The sequence below is a fragment of the Melospiza melodia genome, chromosome 5, assembly GCF_035770615.1.
Source record: "Melospiza melodia melodia isolate bMelMel2 chromosome 5, bMelMel2.pri, whole genome shotgun sequence".
In the NCBI taxonomy this organism is placed as follows: Eukaryota; Metazoa; Chordata; class Aves; order Passeriformes; family Passerellidae; genus Melospiza; species Melospiza melodia.
The window spans coordinates 32,987,132-33,011,676 of record NC_086198.1 but is presented as its reverse complement, the minus strand read 5'-3'; the positions used below and the strand labels follow the sequence as shown (position 1 = coordinate 33,011,676).

Here is a 24,545-nt window from a genome sequence, read left to right as displayed (position 1 = left end):
TCACAGCCTGGGGTGGAGCATCAAGATGCCCCATCCCTGGAAGCGTCCAAGCAGTGTTCAGAGCAGCTCATTCACGTTATCTGTGTGTAGGCCTTACCTGAAATCTGGCTGTTCGTTCCCAAAGCCCAGCATTTGTGCTGCTCTGACTTTGTCTGTCTTCTTCTTTGCAGCCCTCCACGAACTCCAGTAAAAGTTGTGCCTCAAATTAGAATAGAACTTGATCCTGAAGACAATGGTTATTTCTGGAGGAGCAAGGGAACAGAAACTACTTTGTAATTTGTCTGTCTGTCCGATCTTTTACCAATTCATTTTGTCACTAGCCAAATGTTGAGAAGCTCCCTGCTCCCAGCGGCGAAGGTAACGGAGCCCGGCCTGCCCCTCCCTGCCCACGTCCTCGGTGTTTCCCGGACTCCTCCTGCCTGGCTGCGGGGGCAGCAGCGCTCCGGGCCCGCCTGAGCCCCGCGGGAACGCCGGGAGCCGCTGTCTGTCTGTCTGCAGAGCCCAGCTGACCTCCAGGCTCATTCCGTGTCTGCTCCCACTGCTGGAACGTGCTGCTAACCCTCGTGTAGGTAAAAGAGAAGGTACTTCACTCCCAGCACAGACAGACCATTGCCATCGCTGTAGCATGTTTGGAAACGTCCCTTTCCTATGCAATTTTTTTTAAAGAAACACTTTAATGGACTTAATCCGTCAGGTACATGGAAGAGTGTTATTTTCCTAGATTATTTTGTTTAAATTATGGGGGCCTAACCTATGACTTCTTTTTTTTTGACAATTTTTTTAACCTTTTTTTAATTACTGTAAAGAAAAATGAATTTTTTTCCTGCAGCAGGAAACATATAGTTATGAGTAGTTCTACCTCTTATTTCTAGATGCCAGGCTTTCTGTAAAAAATGTATTGTACCATATATAATGTGATTTTTACAAGAAACAAACCCACGACATCACACTGCAATCTCCAGGATGTGGCATAGGGCTGGATCAGTTCAATTAACACCTTGTGCTCCGAAGCATCTGTTTTTCTTAGGGTTAAGTTGGTTCTTGGAGTTTTTTGTAATGAGCGATCCCTGCTGTGAAAGAGACTTAAATCTCTTGTGATCTTAGAAGAGCCTGAATGGACAGCTGCTGGTTCTATCCCTGTTGTTGATTTCTGACCTGGGATGGCTCTTGGTTTTCTTGGAACACCAGTGTGTCTGTATGTGCAGTGAGAAGAGCCAAGGTGTGCGCGAGGAGGAAGATGAAGGTGGCCTGCTGGGATGTTCATCCTGACACTCAGATTCACAAAGATCCTCCTGCATCCCAGCCCTGTGTTCCACCATCTGCAGAATTGACCCCACACCTTGGCTGCTCTGCCCCACACCAGCAATGCAGCAGGACTCAGCAGGCCAGGCATGGGCATCCCAGGATTTTGGGGTGCAACCAAGCAAGTGGACATCACATCAGGAGAGAGGTTTTCCTCTCTGCAGCATGTTCATACTGGTATGTGCATCTAAAGGCATCTTTGGGAAACTGGGCTTCACCAGGACATGGGGAACACACAAAAAGCTTCGTCCAAAAATAAGAAACAGAACAAGAAGCAAAAGTACCCCAGCTCTCGAGGTGAATTTCCTGATGGAGACAATCCCATCACAGAGGATGGGCACATGCTGCCACTTGGTCCTTGTGAAACCAAAGTCTGGGTTGGTGAAGTCAAGAGGAATTTCTGATGGTGCTGAGACCTTAAATGCCAAATTTTAGCATCTGCTCCCACACAGGAGCCACCACCTCTGTATAGCCCCTGCTCGCCCTTGAGGGGTCTCCCCTTCAGTTTCCATGAAATCTGTATTGGGTATCTTAGGAACCCAGCTGACACCTGCTCTGAAAATGCTGGGGAAACTTGGGAAAGGCCTGAAGAGGAGCAGCTCTGGGATCCCTCCTGCTGCTGGAGGACAGGTGACTTGAGAACTGTGATGCCAGCTTAGCCAATGCTCTCCATCCCTTGGTGGACACCAGTGCTGGCACCCGGTGGGGACACAGGCTGGAGCACAGCCTGTGGAGCACAGGAGCTGCGTGGGGATCGCTGCACATCCTGCCCAGACCGTGCATGTGCAGCAATCCCACAGGAGAGGTGCCATCAGCTGGGTCACAGGGGCTGTCCCGCTCGGTTCCATGGGCACAGCTTCCAGCTGCTGCTGCCTGGTGACCTGTCTCCCCAAAAATGAGGTCTTCTCTTCTGAACCGTGTGTCCTGACTGCTGTTCTAGGTCTTTCTCTCTCTCTGTGTTGTGTTTTTTTGTGTTGCGCTGAGGGCAGCGCTGCCGACAGGACAAAGGCTCTGCATGAGAAGCGCCGCCCTCTGGCAGCAAAGGTTTTCTGCAGGCCTTGGAGAGTAACCAGAACGTCCTTTCGATCCAAATTAGGTGTTTTGTTGGAAAAGCCTGGGTGGGCGCTTCAGGGAGTAAGTGTGGAGACTGACCCAAAGCCCTCCAAGATCAGATGACCTTCCCCCAGCAAATGCCAGCCCCCAGCCCGCGGGGAGCCGGCCTGCGCTGCCCCCTCCCGGGGCTGCCGCACCCTTGTATCTCTGTTGGAATCGAGTCGCACTTTGAGATACTTTTATTCTTGTTCTTAATTCTCCTAAGTCCGTGCTTTCTTTGGAGGAGGGAACAAGGACTTAGGATGAAATGAAGTGGATCAGATGGTGGAACTAAAAGGAAAAAAAGCAGAAAACATTTCAAACATATTAAAGTGATTTTTTTCCAGTAATATAAAAAATGAAATTCCTTATAACGTTATAGTATTTTACAGTTTTATGAAGCTTTCTATTGTGACTTTTATGGAATCAAAAGATGAAGATGATGAGATATTTTAGCATTTATATTTTTCAAAATTAAATAAATGTATACTGAAAATAAAGTAACTTTATGCATTCATAGGAGAGTTCATGTCTGTTTTCCCTCATTATGTGCCAAGTCTTGTCTGATGGAACCAAGATCCCAGAATCAGTTTGGTGATGATAAAAGGGGCTCCCTGACACCCTAGTGCTGGACCCACTGAAGCATATTTTGGGATACCTGGGGGAGCGGTTGGATGTGGAGAGTTGCCAGAAGGTCTGGGTCTGCTGGGCCCCCACTGGGCACTGCCCTCCGGGCCCCTGGATCCCTGCTTGCCCCCGGGGCTCCCCCAGCTCTGAGCTCAGACGGGGCCGGCACACAGGGCAGCACTTGGAGGTGAAGGCACCTCGTGGAAGGGCTGGGCTGTGGTGAAATTTGGGATTCCCTGGGATTGCACCCCAGAGGGAACTGAGGGACCATCTCCTCAATCACCAAACCAAGGGGAGAAGGAAGGGTCAGGAACTGACCGGGATCAATCTCAGGGGTCTTTTCCAATCCAAATGGTTTTATTTTGGGATTGTAACCTGCCCAAAGGCAGTACCACTCGCCTGGTGGCAGGGAGAGCCACCTCCTTGCCACTCAGCTCCTTGGTCAGTTCTGGTGCCTCTGGAAGCTTTGGAGCAAGTACTGGGCAGAGTGGGCAGCTCCCTGGGTACCGGGTACGTAGATGAGCCCAGCGGTAGGACAGGTCTCACCTATTTGAAGAAGCAGGCAATGGGCATGGGCAAAATGCAGCAGCTGGGCACCGAGGAGAGGAAGGTCCCGGTCGCTCACGGCCATCCAGCCCCGCTGGTTCCACAGGGGCGCGCGCGACGGGCGAGAGCCCCACGGGGCTGCGGCCCCGGGGAAGGGAGGGAGAGCCGGGCGACGCTCTGCCCCGGCGGCCCGGTGCTCTCTTGGGGGGGAGGGGGCTGCCCTATCGGGGCCTTACCGAGGGGACCCCACCGTGCACGGGATGCTGCGGCGGGGCCGCGACGGCAGAGCACTGCTGGGGTCTGCCGGGGGGTCCCGGGCGATGCCGCCTCTCCCCCGTCGGGCGGATCCAAGCGGCACCGGGCCGGGAATCGGTTTCGGGCCCGGGATGGCCGCGGGCACGGGGCGCTGCCGGCTGCGGGATCGCGGCCGTTCCCCGGTGCGGGCGCGGAGCCGCCGTGTGGGGCCGGGACCCCGCAGGGCGCCCTCTGGCGGACACGGAGCGCGGTGCGAGCGCGGCGCCCCCGCGTGGCCGGGGGACAGCGGTGCGGGGGGCGGGGCCGACACAGGTGTGATGGGAAGAGGGCGGGGCCAGGGGCGGGGGCGGGTGGTGCAGGGGGCGGGGCCTGGCAATACCGGGGCGGGCCCAGCTCAGGTGTGCAGGGCGGGCCCAGCTCAGGTGCGCGGGGCCCCAGGGCGGCTGCGCGGGGCGGGGCCGAGGTGATTTAGACCCCGGAAATCACCTCGGCCGCCATTTGCTCACTCAGAATGCGGTGCGGACGGGAGCTCCCTGTGCGGGCTCCGCAGGTAAGGCGCCGAGGCTTCGGCCTCCCCTTCTGTCCCTCTCTACCCCTGCTTCCTTCTCCGCGTATTCCCTTTCTTTCTCCCCCTTCCCTCTCCCCCTGAAACGCTCCTTTCCTCTCCTCCCAAACCCGACCCCCCCACTCCTTCCCGTCCTGTCCCTTCCCCGCTACTCCCTCCTATTCCTCCTCTCTCCACCGTCGCTCTTCTGCCCCCCTCGGCCTTTCCCTTCCTCTCCCGCTTCCCTCCTCACTCCGACCCCTCTCCCTCCCCGTCCTCACTCACCACACCCATCTCTCCTGTCTCCCCGTCCTCCCCTCTCCCCCTTCCCTCGCAGCCGCGGGGCTCGGGGTGCCGGGCAATAATAAAGCCCTCAGGGCCGGAGCCCGGCGCCCCCGCCCTCGCTGGGGTCCCCCCATTGCAGTGCAACACAGCGCCCCACAGCGCCGGGGCTCCGGCTGTCCCTACATCACACTGGGGGGTCCGAGTTATAGGGGCCCCCTCGTTAGGAGGGGGTCCCGGGGGGGGGGGGGGGGGCAGGGCCTGAAGGCGGAGCTCCCCTCCAGACTCCGTCCCCTCACCCGGACCCCTCCTCCGGACGGGGTCCCGCCCCGGCCCCCTCCTGGGGACCCCCTCCTCCGTACCGGGCCCGGGGAGAGGGAGGGGAGCGGGTGGGGTGGTGGCGAAGCTGAGGCGGGGCCCGTCACTCTGCAGCGTGAACACACATTAAAAAAAAAATTGCCAGACACACGAGCGTCCCCTCGGGCCTTGGCACCGCCCCCACGCGCCCCCCCTCCCTCCCCCCGGTCCCTCACATCCGCGCCTATCCAACTTTCTGCGGGGGATGCTCAGCTTGGGATGCGGCGGGAGCGTCGGTCGGAGCGCTGTGCAGAGAGCCGGATCCGGGGCTGGTGCTGCTGCTGCTGTGCGGGGTCCAAAGTGCTCGGGTAGGACCAGGATCTGGGCCCGGGGACTCAGGTCCTGATCCTGCCGGTATTTCCTGTGGGAGCTGGGCCGAGCCACTTCTTCCTCGGCGGGCAGGGTGCAGGTGCTGGGGCTGGAGGATCAAGGTGGGCTTGGGGCTGGGATCGGGGCCGGCATCGCCGCGGGCGGCAAAAGCCACTCCGGGACAGGCGCTGCCGCTCCGGCTGCGGCCGGCGCAGGGCTGGGTCCCGCCGGGGCTCCAGGCATGCTCCGGCTGCGGCAGCAAGGAACCGGTGCTGTGCCAGTGCCATGCCCGCCAGGAGGACGACGCTTGCTGGGAGCAGCCTCTGGATCGCGGCTGGAAGCGGGAAGGACGCGGACACCGCCCGTACCGGCCCCGGGACCCCATCGGTATCGCCGCCCGCCCCGCGGGGCGCCCCCTGGCGGACACGGCGCCGCCCCGCAGCGCCCCCGGCCCGGTAACCCCGGGGGACACCGAGCCCCCCCCGGCCCGGTAACCCCACGAGCACCGCGCTCCCCTGCGAGCCACAGCGCCCGCAGCCCCTTCTCCGTGCCCGCACCCCCGGGGCTGCAGCGCCCCGGCCGGGAGCAGCCGCTCTGGGACGGCCGCTGGGGCCGGGGCGTTGCTGCTCCCACTCCCGTTGTGCCTGGTGTGGGACTGGAGCCCCAGGGAAACGCGAGGGAAAAAAACCCCAGTGTTAAAAAACCAGTGCCAATTGTTTGTTCTTTATTTCCAGAGCCGTGAGGATCACCGAGTCAAATGCTGAGAAGTGACCAGCCCAGCTGCACATCGAACACAGAATTTTGGTCTTCTCAGCACCCTGCTCCAATCACCTGAGCCAATCCCAGGGTTGTTCCAAAGGTCCTGTGTGGGATGGGAATGACTGCTGCCAGTAAGAGACCTCCTCTACAAATGCAGCTCCTTCCCTTCTGCTAATGCTGCTTTACACACCAGCCCCTGCAATGGCTGTAGGGCAGAACTGGCTGGCACTCACCTGTCAGCACCAAACTCTTCCCCATGACCCTGATTCTTCTGCCCTTTCCAGGACTTACCCAGCAGCTGTAAATGTGCTCACACAATGTCCCGTTGTTTCCCCAGGAAGAAGCGAACAAGACAAGTCCTGAGGGTTACCCTGCTCCGTGGGGAAGTTCCTCTGGAGAGTGGCAGGGGGCGTTTCCTGCAGGTGAGCGTTGCCAGCTCAAAGTGACGGTGGCTGCTGGGGCCGGGGCTGTTTCTGGGCCCAGAGGCCTCGGTGTCTCCTGCTCGCTGCCAGCCGTGCTCCTTGGTGTTCCCTCAGGGTGTCCCAGCGGGCTGGGAGCGCAGGGCAGGAGGAGCCAGAAGCTCCTGAAGGCCGCAGCCCCTCGTGTCCGTGGGATCTGCAGGAGGAGCTGTGCCTGCACCGTGGCTCCTGGGCCAGGGGCTGCTCTGAGCAGGCACGTGGAAATGCTCCAGCCCACACAGAGCACCAAGAGCCCAGGAGGAGCCCAAGGAGCAGCTGGCATTACCTGGGAATGGAGGCACGGCCCGTTTGCACAGGGGCTCACGCAGCAATTCCCGGTTCAGAGCTCCCCCACAGCTGCCAGCTATGTCCCAGCCACCCCTAATCCCTTCCCTCCTGCCCAGCCTGAGGCCACCATCCATCAGCAGCACTGAAGCCAAGGCAATCTTCCCCCACAGACATTAAATCCCAGGCAGTAGCCCTCAGAGATAGCTGAAAATCAGTGGGATGGAGTTTAGGGTTTTTCAGGATCCAGCTGCAAGTGCACAAGTGGTGGAAAGCTTTCACAGGTAGGTCCCACTGGAGGTGTGCTGAAGACAGAGATGTGCATCCCTTTCCTGAGGGAAAAGAATCTGTAGAGGCCACTGCTGAGGCTCTGAAAGGAGCTGAGCTTCTGCAGGGAGAGATGCAGGGGCTGCCCCAGCACAGGCTGGGAGCACATCTGGCCACTGCCTTCTCCTGCTTTAAACACCAACTGGATGTTCTCCATCCTGGAGCTCAGGGGCTGAAACCAGCTCAGTTCCAGGCAGCTCTGTCCAGTGACCCCAGGGACACCATTGGGGTGAGGGTTATAAACAGCCAGTTCTATGGAATGTAACCCTGTCCTTGTCCCTGTGCTGCTGCTGAGCTTCCTTGGAAGCTCTGCTGGCTCCTGACACAGCTGCTGTCCAAGGCAGCAGCTCTGCATGGGAATGCCCACACTCCATGGGGCACTGGGAGGTTACTGCAGTGGGAATGGAGCAGGGAATTTGGGGCTCTGGGTATAATTCATCAGAACCAGCACAGCTGACAGGGAACCCCAAATCTGGGCACCACACAGAGAACAATCTTTGTCCTGCCCTGTCAGCTCAACCCCCTGGGCTGGGAAGTTTTGGGAATTAAATGTATGGAATTATACAAATCACAGCAAGTGGCATCACCCAGAGGGACAATCCAGGTCCTAGACAATTCCTCCACAATCCACTATGGGGGAAAACACCCTGTGCCTGCCAGGAGCTCTGACTGCTTTTCCTACCAGCTCCTGAGCAGTGTCAGGGCCACCATGAGGGCTTTAAAATCCAAATAAACCCCATATCCCACACAGTGATAATCCAAATAAAGAAATGCATTCTTGTCATCAAAGCTCAAAACTGTGGTAGGAGTTCTGACAGCAAGCTAATGGGATTCCCAGGAACCTCATTAATGCTCTTGGTTTCATTTTTATGTAGTTTTAATCCCTCAGTGGGCAGCCTGTACAAGTTATCCTGGGATTTAGAGGTTGAGCAGGGCTCGCTTTGGATTGACCTTCACTTCTGGCCCCAGCCTGTGCAAACACACCTTGTGCCAGGGTGGGTGAACTCCTCACCTCAGCTTTTCCCTCCTAAATATCCCCTACTTATTTCCCTGTAGATTAACTCAGACTTTGCCCCAAACCATCAACTCCTCACTTCCATGTGGCCTCCAGGTGTCCATTCTGCTCCTCACAGGTGCCCTGGTGACACCATGTTGGTCCCTTTGCCCTTCTCCAGCCCGAGGCTGCTCCTCTGCTCGCTCTCTCCAGCCTCATCCCACAGGGATCCTCTTGTCCCTTCCCTGCTGGTGCTGCCAAGGAAGGAGGACACAGTGAGTCCCAGGGCTGCCCCCTCAGCCCTGGAGAGTCCTGGCTGTGGGCCCTCGGATTTCCCAGGGGAATTGTCTGCTGGGCTCCCTTCAATGACCTCAGCAATTCCCTCACAAATGCCACCTCACTCCCCCTGACATCCCCTCACATTGCATTTTCCTACACAAACAGTTCTTGTATCCCCTCTAGGTTACACCAGGTTTTCAGCTACATGAATGGCATCATCTGTGCCCACTGCTCGTTATTCACCCAACCAAAATCAAGAGCAAATGTTGATTGGGCTTTAAGAACTTGAAATAACTTTAAATCAAAATAAATCACCTTTTTCTTCTGGGTTTTTTCCCTTTGGATGCTGGACTTAGCTCTGAGGATGTGTGCTGAGCTCTGGGTGGAGGGGCCTGTCAGGCTGAATGGCTGAGTTTGTGTTCTTCTCACTGGGGCATCAGAAATTGCCCCAGTCCCGTTCCCAGGCTGTTCCCAGGCTGTGCTCAGGCTGTGGCAGCACAGGCAGATGCAGCTCTCAGCACTCCCTGCTCCAAACACAACTCTGGCCTCCGTTGCAATCTGTCTCTGCTGGGAGGTTTTCTCCTAGAGAAATCAAAGAATTGCTCATGGCACTTTGGAGACTCAATCTGCACAAAGGGAAGTAAGGAATAAAATCCTGCTCCAGGAGCCCTTGGGATCTGCAGGGCTGCTTAGGGAAGGGACATTCACTCCCTGCAGTGCCCCCAGCCCACCTGCAGCACCAGCACAGGCTGCCAGCTGGGCTCTGCCAGCCCCTCTCTGTCACCCTCCCTGTGCTGCTCCCTCTCAGTGCCCTGGGCAATCCAGCCCTGAGCCCGAGCAGCCCAAAGCTCTGGCTGGCAGCCCAGGGACAAAGGGACCCTGCCAGGGATGAGGCACATTCCCAGCCAACGCTCCCAACAGAGCACAGAGCCCCCCTGGAGCTCCTGGGTGGGGCTGGCAGGAGGGCACAGCCCCGGTGGGGTGGCAGTGGCAGTGACAGCAGCAAAGTGCCACGGTCTGATGGCACAGCAGAGACACCAAGGGCAGCAGTGCCCAGGGAGGGGCACAATGAATTCTGCTCCCTGTGCTGCCCCATCCCAGCAGGAAAGCTCCAGGGGGGATGGAAACTCCTCCCCTTCCCCCAGCCCCAGGTAAGCCCTGCTCGGTTTCACACACCCAGCTCTCACCTCCAGCTGCTCTGGGACTGCTGCCACATTCCTGCCAAGGTGCCAAAGCCACTTGGGACAGGGCTCCCTCTGTGTCCCAGGGGATGGCAGGGACCAGGGTGCTCCAGCAAGGACAGCCTGAAACCAGAGCAGATGTGTCAGGGTTAGCAATGGGCTGGGGACAGGAGCTCTAAACCCAGATTGCTGAAAACAGCCCCCAAAATGTTCCATGATCACACCTTTAAAATGGCTCCAAAGGGCAGCAGCTCCACTGCCACACCAGCACCTGCACCATTCCCTGTGCCAGCCCTGGCTCACTGAAAAACAAAACAAATCAACCATCACCCAGGCCCTGTTTGCAGAATTCCTGCTCCAAACCCTCACCTTTCCTGCCCAGCACTGAGGGAAATCTGACACAGCATTATAAATAACCTTTGCTGAGAGCAGCCATCACCCCAGTCCCCCAGCCTTGGCAAGATTTGCAGTGAATGGAGCTAAGTTCTAACCCTGAACCTAAATTCCTGTCAGTTTTTGGTAGAAAGATACTGGACAGTAAATCATGCAACAGAACTGAAAAACTGCACAAGGAATAACAAGGCCCAGAGCAAACCCAACCACCCCCATCACTGCTGCACCCCAGTTCTGGGAGAAATGCTGATATCATTTCTAAATACTCCCCTTCCCTCCCACTCAGTCTCCAGCCCAAAGCCCACTTCTCACAGACACAAACTAACAAGCCTGAGGCATTGTTCCCAGCAGCAGATGCAATTCCTGAACTCCCTTTTCCCTGGATTGCTCTTCTAAGCACTTGCAGGAAACTCACCTGAGCCCAGAGACTGTTGTGCTTTCCCAGAGGGAAACAGAGCCTGATGGGCCCAGCTCTGGCACCACATTCCCCTTGTCCCTGCTGACCTGGGAGGCCACAGGTGAGCCCAGTCCCTCAGAGCCCATCCCTGGCACCAGGAGAGCTGGAGCTGTTCCCAGATCCCAGTGCCCTGCAGGGCTGTGCTGACAGAGCACAGGCTGAGCTCTGTGCCCACACCATCCCTCATTCTCCTCCCAGTGCTCCCAAACCCTCCCAGCCCTGCCCCTGTGCCAGGCCCTGCCCCAGCCCCAGCAGAGGCTGTCACCCAGCCCTGCAGCAGCTGCCCCCCCTGGCAGGGCTGGGAATGCACCGAGAGCTCCTGACCCCAGAGCAGTCCTGGGGGCACAGGCAGTGCCCAAGCTGCCCCTCAGGGCACAGCCAACACCACTGCTCCCTCAGCCCCAGGGAACTCTGGCATTTGTCCCTTCACCTCTGCCCTTGTCCAGCAGACACAGCTGGGGCTGGGCTGGCAGGAATGGCATTCCCATGGCAGTCAGTCCCAGCAGAGAGGAAAAGAGGAGCCCTGTGTCCCTCTGACTTACCCCACAGCGTGGGCAGGACCAGAGCCCTCCAGCAGAGCCCTGGTGCTGAGGCCTCTTGCCTTTGGCTGCCCAAACACCAAAGCTTTTGGCAAAGATGGGAGGAGTTTGATGATTTTTCCTGCCCTGAAAGAGAGGAGAAAAAGAAAATTAAGTCCACTGTGGAAGTCAAAGGATCCCAGCTCTCAGACTTCTGCTCTGATTGCTCCCTATGGGGTTTTATCATGAGAGGTGACACCAATTCAAACATCAACGTGTCCTTTCCCAGCATTTTTATTCCTGACTATTTCAGACAATAAAAGGATGCTCATTTTCCATATTGCATTCTCTGCCTAATTTGAACAGAACCATTTTTATCCCAGACCCCACGTGTCAGCCATTCCATCCTTTACCACTGGACTTGGCACAAAGGCAGGGACACCTGGGATGCTGCATCACAAGAAATCCCAAAGAGAATCCCCTCCAAAACCTCACAGAGAAAGGGTTTTTGCTTTTGGGACACAAGAAAGGCCTTTGACCATTTGCATCCACGTGCAAAGCCCACACTGAGCACTTGGTTTTAAAGATGTTGCACTTGAAGTTACAGACATGGAATTGCTCTGGGATTTGGCATTTCCTGCACCCACACAAACACATTAAAGGAATGAAGTGCAGAGTCCTGAAGTTTGGTTATTCCAGTGCTGTTTTGGTAGTGCCACTTGACACACCAAAATCCACAGCAACACTTAAAAAATGAAAAGCAACTTTCACCCCACATCCCCCTTCCTTTAGATTTTGCAGTTTTGGGGTCCTCTTAAGAACAGGTTAAAGGAAAGAAGAAGAAAAGCCCAGGACCTGCTACCAGCCAGTGCACCAAGCACCTGTTTTCCACAGATTCTCCTCACAGCTGATGGCTTTTCTAAGAAAGCTTCAGTTCCCCCTTACCACAATCACCTGGCAGCACTCACCATCAGCCCCAAAGGCAGTGCCCATCTCTGAGCTGTCCCAGGGAGCTCAGTCCCTCTCTGTGGGACAAACCTGCTCTGGGCCCCAGAGCTGACTCCAATCCCTGCTGGCTGAACTGTGCAGCTGTAGGATCCAGCTGGATGCTGCAGGGCAGAGTGTGTGACCCTGTGTGAAAGCCAGGCTCCAAAGGCAGCCCCTGGTGCCCCAGCACTGCTGCTGGAAGCGCTGGCAGCCCCTGGCACAGATGGGACGGAGCCTTCCCACAGCTCTGTGCCCTGGCACCCAGGGTGGCACAGCACAGAGGCTGCTGGAAGTGAAACCAACGCTGCATTTCCATGGGCACTGATGGCACTGAGAGCCCCAGCCCAGAGCTGCTTCTCCCTGCCCAGCACAGCAGCTCCAAGTGCTGCTGCAGGCCCAGGCTCTGAGGGAGCCCTGCAGCTGTGACAGCAACGCAGCAACAACAATTCCCAGGCACAGAGAGGTCCCCAGCTGCTCCAACAACTGAACCTCTGTGCCCAGCTCAGGCTGTCCCTGCTCCAGGCAGGAGGAGCCACGCAGCCCCGAGACCGGGCTCACACCCTGCCCTGCAGCAGGGAACAAGGGGTTCAGGAACCTTTGGGGACACGTCTGTCCCCAGAGGGGTTTGACAAAACATCCAGCAGTGTGGATCTGTAACAAAGACAGCTTGTACCTATCCTTGCAACAGACTCGCCTATGTTATTTCCTCAAAGTCTCTGTTTTAATGTATTTTGCTATTCCAAGTGTTTAAACAAGACTGACCATGAGCTCTACACCCTTGCCACGCTCCCAGCCCTAAGGAAGAGCTGGATATCCTCACACCCATCCAATCTGAGGGAGTGCTGCAGCATTTAAACATTTAAAAGCCACCCCTGCCCCGAGGGTGCCAGCCCAGCACTGGTTATGGGACACCAGGAGAGCAGCAGACAACACCCACTGCAGCCTCTGCACTCTCAGCACTCCGGCTGCACCATCCTCGCTGCTCAGCCACTCTCAGCTCTGTTCCCAGGACTCCCAGCAGGAACCTGAGGGCCCTTTCCAGATGCAATACTCAAAGAGCCACTGCTCTCCTCTCTGCCCACCCTCCTGCCCCAGCTTTCACCCCTTTGATCGCCACCACCCCACCCAGGACACAGGAGGAGGCTCTCAGGCGCCAGCTGAGACCCAAATCGTTCCAGTGCCTCAGGAAATAAATACAAATAAACTCGTCCCTTCTAGGGTAACAAAATGTCTCGGTGCCCAGCTCCTGTTTCCTAAGGCAAAACACACGGAGCAGGGGAAATGGCAAGTCCCAAACCCAACAAAACCTGGTTTGCCATCGGTTTCCACCAGGACTGCTCAGGGTTCCCACTGCCCCTCAGCTGCAGCCACAGGAGCAGCTTCTCTCTGGGACCCAGGGTGGGCACAGGGACCCCCATCCCACTGCTTCCCGGGACACAGAGCCCAGCCCAGCCCACAATGAAACATAACAAATGCAGTTATTGCCTCTGCCATTCCTGTATTAGCTGTGGCACAGTGTTATTGACCACAGAACTCCTGAGAGAATACAATCTGTAACTACTGCTCCTGATAAAGTATCATCTGTCAGTTCGTGTATGCACTGCAGAGCTTTTGTAAATAGCAGTGTAAGAGATACTATTTTAGACTGTAGCATAATAGAGACTGTGAAATGTTAAAATGCTTTTACATGTAAAGAACTCAGAAAATGGTGTAAGGTAATTAGGTGATTTCCCACATTTGGGGACAATCTTATCTGAAACACAAGATAACAGAAACAGAAACCAGAGCACCGAGAAAAAAGGAAAATATTATTGATCCTCGTTATCAAATAACGAGGGAGTGAAAATAAAACAGGATGGCACCACAGGAAGAAATAAAGTATATTGGTTTAATCCACAAGATGGCACGGAGGTTAAAACCAAGCAAAAGAACATCTAAACTCCAAGGACTGTTTGAACTTGTATAAACTCTAATGAATATGCACACACCACTGCAATGGAACAGAACCTAGAGAACACGGTTTAAGGTGACCGGGTGCTCCTGGCAAACAGCCCAGCACCCCAGCGCTGCCTTTTATCCCTTAACAAACGTGTAAAAATTCTAAAGAGTGAACTTTGTTTCTCACACAACAAAGCGCTGCCCCCGCAGCCGGGACGAGCCCCAGCTTTATTCCACGGAACGCGATCCCAGAGAGCCGCAGGGCCGGGACAGCCCCGTCCCACCCACAGCGGGTCCCCCGCAGCAGCAGCGCCCGAAGCAGCCCCGTCCCGCTGTGGGTGCCCGGCCCCGGTGCCCCCGGCCCCGCTCCCTCCGCTCCGGCCGCTCACCTGAGGGCACCGCCCGCCGCCTCCCGGCGCCGCTGCCGAGCCGAGGGCATTGGCCCCGCTCCTGGCTCCGAGGCCGCGTTCTGCGCTGCAGGGCGCGCTCCGGGGGACGCGGGCCCGGGCAGGGCCAGGGTGACCCGGGCTGAGGCGGCTGTGCCAGCGCTCTGTCCCCTCACGGGCTCAGGCCGGGGAGCGGCGCCCCGCCACGGGCCGCCATTGCACCGCGGAGCAGAGTCAGGGACGGCCGAAGAGCCGAGCGCGGCCGAGTGGAGCCGACAACAGCCGAGTGCGGCCGAGAAGAGCCGAGCGGAGCCGAAGGGCCGACTCTGGCCGCGATTTGCCGAATCGATCCCAGTTTAGCTGAGGTGAACTGGACGGAACGGGACGGAACCGCGTTCAGCCGAACCGAGCTAGATAAGCCGAACCGAACTAGATAAGCCGAACCAAGGCGAGATCAGCCGAACCAACCTGAACATTACGGGGTCGGTCGAACCGAACCGAGCTGAGCTCCGAATGCAGCGAGCGGCTCCGAGTTCAGCCGAACCGAGCCGAGCTCGACCGAACCCGGCCTGCTGCTCTCGTGCCCATTAATTAGCGCGAGTGCAGCCTCAGCCTAATGAGCACTGAACGTGTCACAGACACACCAGCCACCCTCCTGACACTGATGCTCCCAGGGATTTTCCTTTTTCCAGGGTCCAGAACTCACCCAAAGGAGTGAGAAAATGCTGTCAGCATAAGGAGCTGCACAGTTATTGGGAAGGTCCTCGCTGGACAAGTGACACAAGGGCACAGGGAGCATTTAAAGCAAACCAAGTGACAAAAAGCCACCTTTAGGTCAGAGAGAGGCTGAATCCCCATAAGGAAATCCACTGAAACAATAAGCTAAGTGATGGAAATTCAGGATTTGGCTGTGGTATGAAATGTTATCATCTTATCCCAAATAGTCACAGAACAAGATAAAGAGAGGCATTTTAAATCCTAAGCTTATGAAGTGTAAGTGCAAATGAGATCAAATGCACAAATTCAGGTAAGATATGGACTGTAATCACTGTTTCTGTGGTTAATGGCTCATGTTCGAACCTGAGTGACCTCCCTCTCCTCTGTCACCTGAGTGTCCTTGCTGTGTTTCCTTGAGTGTCCCAGAATACCTTGGAAGAGATTCTTCCCCTGCTCCTGCCTGCTTTTGTCAGAAATGGTTCATTTAGACAGCACAGCACTCACAAAGAACCAGCCCCGCAGGAGTCACAGCACCATTGCCCTCACCCTGAAATCCTGGCCAACAGCACCAGCTCTGTGTCCTATCCCCACACTTCTGTCTGCCCAAAGTTTTCAGTCCCAATTCAGCAAGACAAGAGAATTGAAAAGGATTCAAGTCTTGAACATCAGATGGTGACAAAAACGACCTATTTAATTCCTACCTCTTAACCATGAGTTATTGTTATTTCTGCCCTTTGTGCTCCCTTGTCCCTACCCATTCTCCTGGGCAGGATTATAAACTGTACTTTGAAATAACACACTTGCTGCAACCTGAGGAGCTTCAATATCAGCACCTTGACCTTCACTTTCTGAATTCCCATCGCAGTAACAGGATTTTGGGCAGTGTAAAGTTTTACAATTTGATTTACTCCATACAATTTTGAGGCCACATATTCTGCACATCCCTTTCCTCCCTCACAAGCATTTGCTACCTGCACGAGACAAAGGCAGTGAGGTAAGGCACAGACACCAGGTAAAGACAACCAGGTAGTGCAGGAGGACAAGGAGCTGTGCACAGCTTTATTTTATTTACATCTCTGTAACTGGAGCTCTAAGATGGAGCACAGCTCAGCCAGGAAGGACCTGGCAGGGGCTGCAGTGCCCTGCGTGGGGCTGGGCTGGAGCCAAACTGCATCCCTGGGGCAGCTGTGGGCCCAGCCCTCCCTGGCTGTGACACGCGGCCTCTCACTGAGCATCTCCATTCCCTGTCAAACAGAACACTCAGGAAGGAACACAATCAGCAATTCCAACTACAGAAACCACTGAGGTGCCTTTCAGGACCCCACAGTGTTCAGTCAGTTCTTACTTTGCAGTGCACGAGGTATTTCAGCAATAAATTCCCTGTCATTGCTAAGAGCTCAGCAGCTCCTCAGTGGGAGGGTTTCCAGTTATGTTTTTCTAACAGCAGCTCAAAGCTTAAGCAGTTTCAGCATCCACCAGCCTGAAGCCCGTGGATTTCAGGCATCTTGCATGGATGTGTTATAACTTAAATGGAAATCCTACCTGCAGTCTTAAATACATAAATATCTTCTGCCACTTGGCTCTACTGAAAAGCTTTCTGCTGATATAACACAACATTTCTTTAACAGAGGGATAACCATACCATATTCCTAATTTGCACATTTTCTATCAGCACATTGGTTATTGCAGCAATTTTCTATGCCAGCCTCTTGGCGCCAGGTCACACGTCAGCAGGATTTAAAGCCTTGGGCTTTTCAGGGGAGTTTTTGCCCAAGTTCCAAGTCAGAGCCAGCATCTGCAATTTGGGCAATGTGCATCTCCGTGGGTGCTTGCAGCCCGCACCCCAGCGCTGCAGGGGTTAATGGTGAGGGGACACTTCTCCCAAAATGGTACCACGTGTGGTACTGCATTTACCCTTTCCAAGGGAACAGCAGCAAGTACCGACCGAGACAGTCGAAAGCCCAGAAAGCAAACAGCAATCAAAATAAAGAGAAGTTACCTGAGGGTCCAAATTTTCTGAAGACCCTACTCTGTGTGTAGTCAATGTTAATTATGGAATCTTTAAGAGCAGCAGGATAGGGAAAGGATTACAAACCCTCCCAATCCCTTCAGCCTTCCCAACACAGTGTTCCACCTGCACTCTGCTACATTCATATCTTCTCCTCATGAGCCAATTGTACAGATTGCCCTGGACTCTGTGACACCTCATTCTGTGTCTGTTTACCTAGCAGTTGTCTGTTGAATTTCCTGCTTCTCCTCTTCATTTATTCTGGGCAGAATGGATTCCAAGAAGGGAAGATGGAATGAAATGTACTGAGCCACCTACCAAGGAGAAGACAAGAAAGGCACTGCTGACTGTGGTCACCGAGGAAAACTCCACGAGCTATGAGAAGTGAGGATATACATACATCACTGCTGATCTCTTCCACGTCCCTATCCATGAGAAAGAACTTGGCAACCTTCTCAGAGGGCCCCTGCAGCAGCCTGTGCAGCAAGGGAACATCTCTACTCCTCAGCTGCTTCTTTTCTGGAATGTATAAGCAGTGTCACAAAACACAGAACCAACCACAGGGGCTCCATCTACCACCTGCAGTCACGAGCCTTTTTACCTGACGAGGATCCCATGCTGACTCGAGTGCAATGACCAGATACCCAACAGGTCCCTGATGTTGTGCCATTTAAAATACCTTCTCCCCCAGTTCCCTCCTATTCTCTCAGGTGTTCCCTTTAATAAAGATCAAATCTCCCTTTTCCCGGAAAAGTAAACTGCTATGGAAGTATTTTTCCACTGACCAGTGAATACTTTGAACTCAGCATATGCAATGCAAACTGTCAGCTGAAATACACACAATTATTCAGCTTTTCCTCTCCAGAGGAGACATCTCTGAAGGGTCCCCGAGAAGGCAAAATGCCACAGCACACACAGAGTGCACAAACAAGGACAGAGGCCTGGCACAAGTCCTGTTACTCCAAGGGACACATTCCACACACACACAGAATGATCAGAGCTGAAGTGCTCAGGCTCAGTGGCTGGCTTACCTCCAGATGCATGGATAACGTAAAGTGCAAATTCATGGGGGCTGTTTTCTATCTGTGAAAAAAAAAAGAAATTCCTTTCAGACTCACAGACCTTCCCAGCACTTCCCTCTCAGCACATTTTCCCTGTGTGTCTCAGCTCAGAGATTTGGATCAAAGCCTGAGACAGGGATCCTGTCTGTACAAGAGCTAAAGATAGTGGATCTGCATAAGGCAGAAAGCTGTGCTACCACGTTCACTGTCCCTGGGCCAGCCCTAACCCTCGTGTTCCCATGTGCCCAAACCAGAAACACACTGCAAACCCAGATCTGTCCTGCCTGCTTTCCTTGCAGCATCCTTAACTGCTTCCTAGAGCTTATTCTCCCCTCACACGTAGATCTGCTGTTTGTGCTGCCATCAAGGTAAACCTCTGTGACCTACCCTCGTGCCTGACAGCCACATTCAGAGAAAAGCACAGCTTTTGAACACTTTCTTTGCAATGTATTCCCTACAACTCTACTCCCTGCTCTGTAATTCCCTTCCTTGCTACTCCTAGAAGTTGTTTTCCTTCCAAGACACTCACAAGTCTTACTAACCACACAAAGTAATTCTGCAATAGTGAAGTCTCCAGACAAGTTAAATGGGAAGCTTAAGACCATTAAAGTATAAATTAAACACTAAGCAGCCATGGAAAATCAAGATATTTGAGAAATATGCAGCAGTAAGGGCAAAGCTACTTCTGACCACATACGACATTGTTGGTGGGAGATGGTTCCAAGGAAATTTAAAAAAAAAAAAAAAGTAGTTTCAGGCAGCATGGCACTGGCCTCGAGCAGTATTTGCAGCTGTAACCTTCCCATCTTCCCGCAAGCCCGGCTCCCAGGGAAAGCCCGTCCCAGACCGGCGCTGGGATAATCGCTGCTGTTTCAGGCGAGCCGCAGTTCCGGGGCTGTCCGCGGGAGGGCAGCCCCGCCAGGGTTCAAATTGTCCATCTGGGTTTTTTTACACTCCGCTCCATGCACTGTCCTCGCCCAGCTATTCCACATCTTTCCCGCAGTGCTGGAGGGAGTGCACATGGGAATGAACGCTTCCAGAACACGGCCACGCTTCCTCCTGCCAGCAGACTTACCTTAAACTTCCGAAGCAACTGCTCTATCACTTGTCTGGTTCTCATCTGGCTGTTGATTCTTATTTTGGTTTCTGACCCAAAAGCCGGAGTGAAAACGGATGTCTGGGAACAAAAGCAGCCACACCACGGCCTGAGCCTGAGGCACACCTCACTGGGCAGGGCTCCCTGTCCCTCAGGTGACAAAGCCAAGCCTAAAATTTCCTACCTCGTGGTTGTAGAAGTGGCCATTGATAGAGAACCTGTGAGTTTCTACTTCTGTCCTGGTGATGGTGGGGAGCTTGGTCCTCCTGCGCACGGCCGTGGCATCGCTGCTGGTGCGGGGCAGGGTGGCACAGTCGAGCTCCTGCTCCCTCCTGGACCTGAGAGTGTGACTTTCATAGCATGGATAACCTGGACAGAAGAGAACCACGCGTCCTGTGCAGCTGCCAGCACCCCCAGAGGAGGGAGGCTCTCAATGAAGGGCTTCATTTACTGTTTACTATTTATTGTTTTTGGGGGGGTGGAGCAGGAAAGGAACAAGGCAGAGGCATACGATGAAGAACAGGCTGCTTGCAAGGGTTGCAGTTTGCGGATTTGCTCCCTTGGGAATGATTTCTTGGATGAAAGCACAGCTCATTGCCACTGGCTGTTCACCAAGTCACCTGCACAGCCCTAAGCAGCCCTAGGTGGGTGTTTCCCCAGCTTGCAGGGCATGTGACACACAGTAAAGAGATTTCCCTTTGCTGGCAGGGAAGCTGCACACCCCTAAAGCTTTCCCACATGTTTTTTGTACTCCCATGTGCACTTCAAGCACTTTTCAAGAGAGTTTAAACGAGAATGAGCTGACTCAGTGACAGAACAGCACTAGCTCAGGGACCTCAGGACACGCACTAGACAACACTCACTATGGACAGCACAGATTCTTGTGCTTCAGGGCTCCAGCTTGTCAGTACAGCTCCAGCACTGCAACTGAACCTACTGGAAAACAGCTGGCAGCAATTCACATTAATCCAGGAGAGCCAGTGCATCACCTGTGTGTTATCTCAGTAAGTACAGCTGAATATTCACCCACTCTAGTGGCAGGCACTTGGCTGAAATAAAGACATTTATAATGCATTATTTTCTGCTATTTTCTGAGAGATTTATGTTTTCCTGGCATTGTTTCAATATACTTGAACCCGGGTTCTGCTCTCTGTCCTAAAGAAGAGCTTAGATATCGTCTGTGATGCAGCTCTAGTTTTTGAAGTTACAAACAAGTTTTGAAGTTTTGAAGCAAACAGACAGAAATCAATGTTTGGAGAAATTATCACAGAAATAATTGCATGCTTCCCAGTGCCTGCCCAGCACACCCCAGTTCTCTGTTGGGAGCCTAAGTCCTGTTCTTATCATAGAAACTCCATTATTTCATATAGTTATGTTTTATAGAAAAGCTTTGCAGGGAAATTGCCTTTCCCAGCATCAACAGCCACCTTCAGCACACCAGCAACCCCACAGGAAATGCCACCTAAAAAATGCCACCTAAAGCTTAAATGACACAAAATGATCAAAATGCATTAATTCAACATGAAAAAGATCAGTACCAACCAATTCAGAAAATGTTCCCCTCATAATCTGCACGGAGAGAGGCTCTGGGATGCCAAGGCGAACTCAGAGATCAGAGATTCTCACCCTTGCCATAACCTCGCTCTTGCCTCATCCTCTCCCGTTCCCGCCTCCTGTGGCCAAACTCGGGGATCATGTGAGGGGGGAAAGACCCTCTGTCCCAAATCCCAGCAAAATGTCCTTTTCCAATCTTTTATGTCAGAGCCAAGCACTGATTTGGTGTTTCCTCAACTGGATATGGAGTGAAAGAAATTGTGTGCTTGTGGGAGAAATGTTCCTCCTAAAATGAGGGAGAAATGCTCCTCCATAAATCTGAGTTGTTCTCAAGGGCAAATGAACATTGTGAGGAGAAAATGAGTTAACAAGCAGGGGACAGACAGGGAAAAATTTTTGGAGCAAATCTGAGGTAGGCTGTAGTGCACAAAATGAACATTTAGAGGTAAACTGAGGCACGGCCAGGTAAAGGTTTGAGGATAAAATTTAGGTAATGTGTAGGGAAGAGAATGATCATTTTGAGACAGTGAGCAGCAGGGAATGTCATAATGTGAAAGTCACTCCTATTTATCTGAGGGAGGACTGCCCTAGGGAATGGCTTTACCTGGGGTTTGGCTCCTGTAGGGCCTTACAGAATAAGCCTTGGTGCTCTGTGATCCTGTGCTGCTCCTTGCACAAATGCCATTCCTCACTATTCTTCCAGTATCACTCTTGTCCCTGCTGAGGTTTGTCCTGGGCTCTCAAGTGTTTTCTCTCCTGCTCGTATTTAAATTTCAGTCTATTTTGGTGACTTCTATCCCCCTGCAACATCAAATCGAGTTCCCCAAAAAACACACCACCAAACCAAGTTTTTATCCTTTATTTCTCAAATTTCCATTTCCACTTGTGTCACTAGCTGCAATAATAATGGACGTGATAGAAATAACAGCAACCAAGGGGAATAAATGGAATGTGATGGAAAATGCTAAATTTTGTCATTTGAGCAGGACCCAGCATTCACAATGTCCAGGAAGAAGCACAACTATGAGATAATCCAGGGGTGGCTGAGTGCCAGACTGGGTCTGCAGTATTTCAGTCCATGAGAGTCACAGGATGAGGGATTTCTCACAGGAATGAAATATGACCAAAATCAGGGTTCAAGCAGCCCTGTTCCATGGGGAACAGAGAGATTTCCAGAAGCACAGTGCCTTTCACTCCATCCCATTCTCTTCAAGCTCCTCCATGAGCAAAGCCTGCTGCTTATTGACCCGGTTTCCTCCCTTGGTTGTGTGGGGAGGGGGATCCTGGGCCGGCGGGCAGGGGGCAGCGGGCAGGGCGGCCTGGCCTGGGGCTGGCTGGGCCGAGGCGGGCCTGGAGCAGAGCTGGAGCTGGAGCACGGCCTGGAAGCCGCGGCGGAAACTCCGATTGCGGAAGCCGTAGATGATGGGGTTGACACTGCTGTTGGAGAAGGCCAGCCAGTGAGCCAGGGGATAGAAGTACACATTGATCAGCCGCAGCTGCACGTCCGACAGGCTGCCGTAGTCCGACAGCAGCATCAGGCTCCACAGGGGAAGCCAGGACAGGGCGAAAAGCAGGGTGACAAGGACGAGCATGTGGATGGCTTTCCGCTTCCTCCTCCACGCTCCGCGCCGCTGCTCCCGGCCGTGCTTCCCCGGCCCAGGCATGGCGGCGTGGCACAGGGAAACGCCGATCCTGGCGTACACGAGCGCAATGAGCACCACCGGAGCCAGGTAGGTGTTGGCAAAGAGCACCGTGGTGTAGGCCTTCCTCATGGCCGGCTCGGGCCACTCCTCCCGGCACCAGAACACGGGTGGGTGGCGTTGCCCATGCCCAGGAGCAGCTGGAAGCGCTTCTCCTGCCGCCGAGGGACACATGATGGCCACGGCCAGTGCCCAGATCACCGCGATGGTGGCGGCGGGGACGGTCAGCTTCGGCTTGAAGGGGTGCACGATGCTCCGGAACCTGCAGCACAGGCACCGGAGAAGCCGTGTGAGGAACGCCTCCTATCCCGGGCAGGGATGCACACACATTTTGAACTGCCTGTCTTTCATCCTCCCTGGCAGTTGCTGCCTGTGCAATCCAGCTACATGGCTGAGAAACAAACCAATTGCAGGCAGGCTGGGATAGCCCAGTTCCACTCTCTTTAAGGGACACCGGTGGAGGAGTAGATTACTCTTTAGACCTGCACAGATTTTATTTTGCTAAGGAGCAAAATGCATCAGATTTGTTGTGGTGTTGGGAGGGTTAGTGACTGGGCTCAGAGTGGTCAGGGGGCCAGGGGAGACGACACTGGTGGTTACAGACTCTGCAGCATCTTACCTGTCCATGGCAATAGCAACCAGAGTGAAGACAGAGGCAGAAACAGAGATGCCTTGGACCATCCTGCTCATCTTGCACACCAGGCTCCCAAAGGGCCACCCTGCAAGGAAACAGGCATTTTGGAATTGCTGACATCTCACTGCAGGACTCTGCTTAAAATCATTCGCTCTCATCTTCCATTTCCTGAGTAGAACTGTAGACTCCTGGGGTGGTTTGGATGGAAGGCAAGATCATGGAGTTCCAGCCATGGCCAGGAACATCGTGCCATGGGCAGGGACACCTTCCACTGACTCAGAATGCCCACAGAGCTCCCTAGACACACGCCCCTAGCTCTCCCCACCCCATGGGCAGCCAGCCCACCTGCAATGATGTTGTCCAGGAGGGTGGTGGGCATGCAGAAGAACCCCACCAGCAAGTCACTGACAGCCAGGTTCAGGATGAACAAGTTGGTGACCGTGCGCATGTGCCTGCTCCACAGCACGATGAAACAAACCCCCTCGTTGCCCACCATGCACAGGAGGAGGATGAGCAGGTAGGAGGTGATGAAGACAGCAGCCACCCAAGGCTGGTGGAGGTAGAAGTCCACGTAGGAGACATTTCCTTCCAGGTAAAGGTACTTGTACATCTTGTTGTAATTCAGCAAATCCAAGTGAGGCCAATCCAACGAGGAGTTTGAGTCCATTCTCCTCCTTGTGTTCTAATGTGCCCTAAAAGATATTTGTAAAGAGGCCATTTTAGTCTGCTTGCAATTGATCTGAAGCAATGTGATAATATTATTATCAGTATTATTATCGCATTGTTTTCTGTTTTGGGTCCACTGTGTGCTGAAATAAGCATGAAATTCACTTGCACCCTGGCAGCAGTGAGGTGGCTGAGCAATAATCACTAAAAAGTCACTAACTCCAGCACTGAAAAACAGGGATTAAAGCTTTCTCAAGTGGCACAAGCCTTCTGACTGCAAGTATTCAAATCCAGCCCCATGTCATGGACATGGTTTTGTGTGCAGCTGGGTGATTTAATTCCCTGCTCCCTGCTAGTCAAGCTACCTAACTCCAAGGCTGCAATCAAGAAGGACCACATTGTGTCTGAAACATGCTGAGCTACAAGAGAGCTGGGTTCATTTCCAAGCAGCTAACTTGACTTGGAGGCAGCATTCCAAACTCTTTTCCACATATATTTTGTCTCCCAGATGAGGATGCCTAAAGAAGCAGGGGGCAAAATTAATTGGTGGCAGCAGGAATGAAATTAAAGTGTGAGCGCAGGTGCTTTCAAGATGCTCCAAATTTCTTAATAGAAATGGGATTTAAATTTAGGCACAAGTTATCTGAATCCTGATGAGCTTGTATGAAAGCTCAGCAAAGCCTCTGCAAGTGCTTTACTCTCAAGAATTAAGTGCAGTAAAAAAAAAGTATTTATTCTGCTGTGCCTCAGGTTTGGAACAAGCAGAGCAGTGAAAACCCATCATGTTCTGCTCTCTTATGTCTGTTCAGAAATCAGCAGCAGTGCAGTGTCTT

The 24,545-nt window shown here is 53.8% G+C and overlaps 4 protein-coding genes across 10 annotated transcripts in view; 1 reads left to right on the top strand and 3 right to left on the bottom strand.

Annotated features, from left to right (window-relative positions):
- Positions 1–2,911, top strand: part of SLC4A4 (solute carrier family 4 member 4) — a 147,759-nt gene extending 144,848 nt beyond the window's left edge. For 6 of the 7 annotated variants that reach the window (XM_063156924.1, XM_063156923.1, XM_063156919.1 and 3 more), the window contains one exon: positions 171–2,911. The gene's annotated coding sequence lies outside the window, so the exon portion shown is untranslated. The remainder of the gene's footprint in view (positions 1–170) is intronic. The other variant, XM_063156920.1, reaches the window with a different exon arrangement.
- Positions 2,912–6,021: 3,110 nt separating this feature from the next.
- Positions 6,022–15,853, bottom strand: LOC134419126 (uncharacterized). The gene is made up of 7 exons (XM_063158088.1): positions 15,748–15,853; positions 14,280–14,455; positions 10,990–11,112; positions 9,604–9,720; positions 8,732–8,998; positions 8,238–8,391; positions 6,022–7,148 (listed from the first exon to the last, which is right to left on the bottom strand). Exons 1-6 carry the CDS (start codon positions 15,851–15,853, stop codon positions 8,353–8,355), a joined length of 828 nt encoding a protein of 275 aa, XP_063014158.1. The 3' UTR covers positions 6,022–7,148; positions 8,238–8,352.
- A 1,338-nt stretch (positions 15,854–17,191) lies between these two features.
- LOC134419124 (ras association domain-containing protein 6-like) lies at positions 17,192–20,854 on the bottom strand. The gene is made up of 6 exons (XM_063158087.1): positions 20,785–20,854; positions 19,343–19,527; positions 19,138–19,239; positions 18,033–18,084; positions 17,402–17,520; positions 17,192–17,315 (listed from the first exon to the last, which is right to left on the bottom strand). The coding sequence occupies exons 1-6, from the start codon at positions 20,852–20,854 to the stop codon at positions 17,214–17,216; spliced, it is 630 nt and encodes a 209-aa protein (XP_063014157.1). The 3' UTR covers positions 17,192–17,213.
- Positions 20,855–21,555: 701 nt separating this feature from the next.
- NPFFR2 (neuropeptide FF receptor 2) lies at positions 21,556–23,764 on the bottom strand. The gene is given in 3 exon segments (XM_063156918.1): positions 21,556–22,674; positions 23,032–23,131; positions 23,392–23,764. Coding segments are annotated over 3 exon segments (1,245 nt in total). The 3' UTR covers positions 21,556–21,902.
- Between the last annotated feature and the right edge of the window lie 781 nt (positions 23,765–24,545).

Coding starts and splice junctions, on each gene's coding strand:
- LOC134419126 (XM_063158088.1), bottom strand. CDS start 15,853: ATGGGAATTCAGAAAGTGAAGGTCAAGGTGCTGATATTGAAGCTCCTC. Junction 11,113..14,279: donor GCGGCGGGCGGTGCCCTCAG/GTGAGCGGCCGG, acceptor CCTCTCTTTCAG/GGCAGGAAAAATCATCAAAC. Junction 8,392..8,731: donor AAAAAACCCAGAAGAAAAAG/GTGATTTATTTT, acceptor CTTCCTTGGCAG/CACCAGCAGGGAAGGGACAA.
- LOC134419124 (XM_063158087.1), bottom strand. CDS start 20,854: ATGATCCCCGAGTTTGGCCACAGGAGGCGGGAACGGGAGAGGATGAGG. Junction 19,528..20,784: donor AGAGCGAGGTTATGGCAAGG/GTGAGAATCTCT, acceptor TCTTCTGTCCAG/GTTATCCATGCTATGAAAGT. Junction 17,521..18,032: donor CGTTATCCATGCATCTGGAG/GTAAGCCAGCCA, acceptor TATACATTCCAG/AAAAGAAGCAGCTGAGGAGT.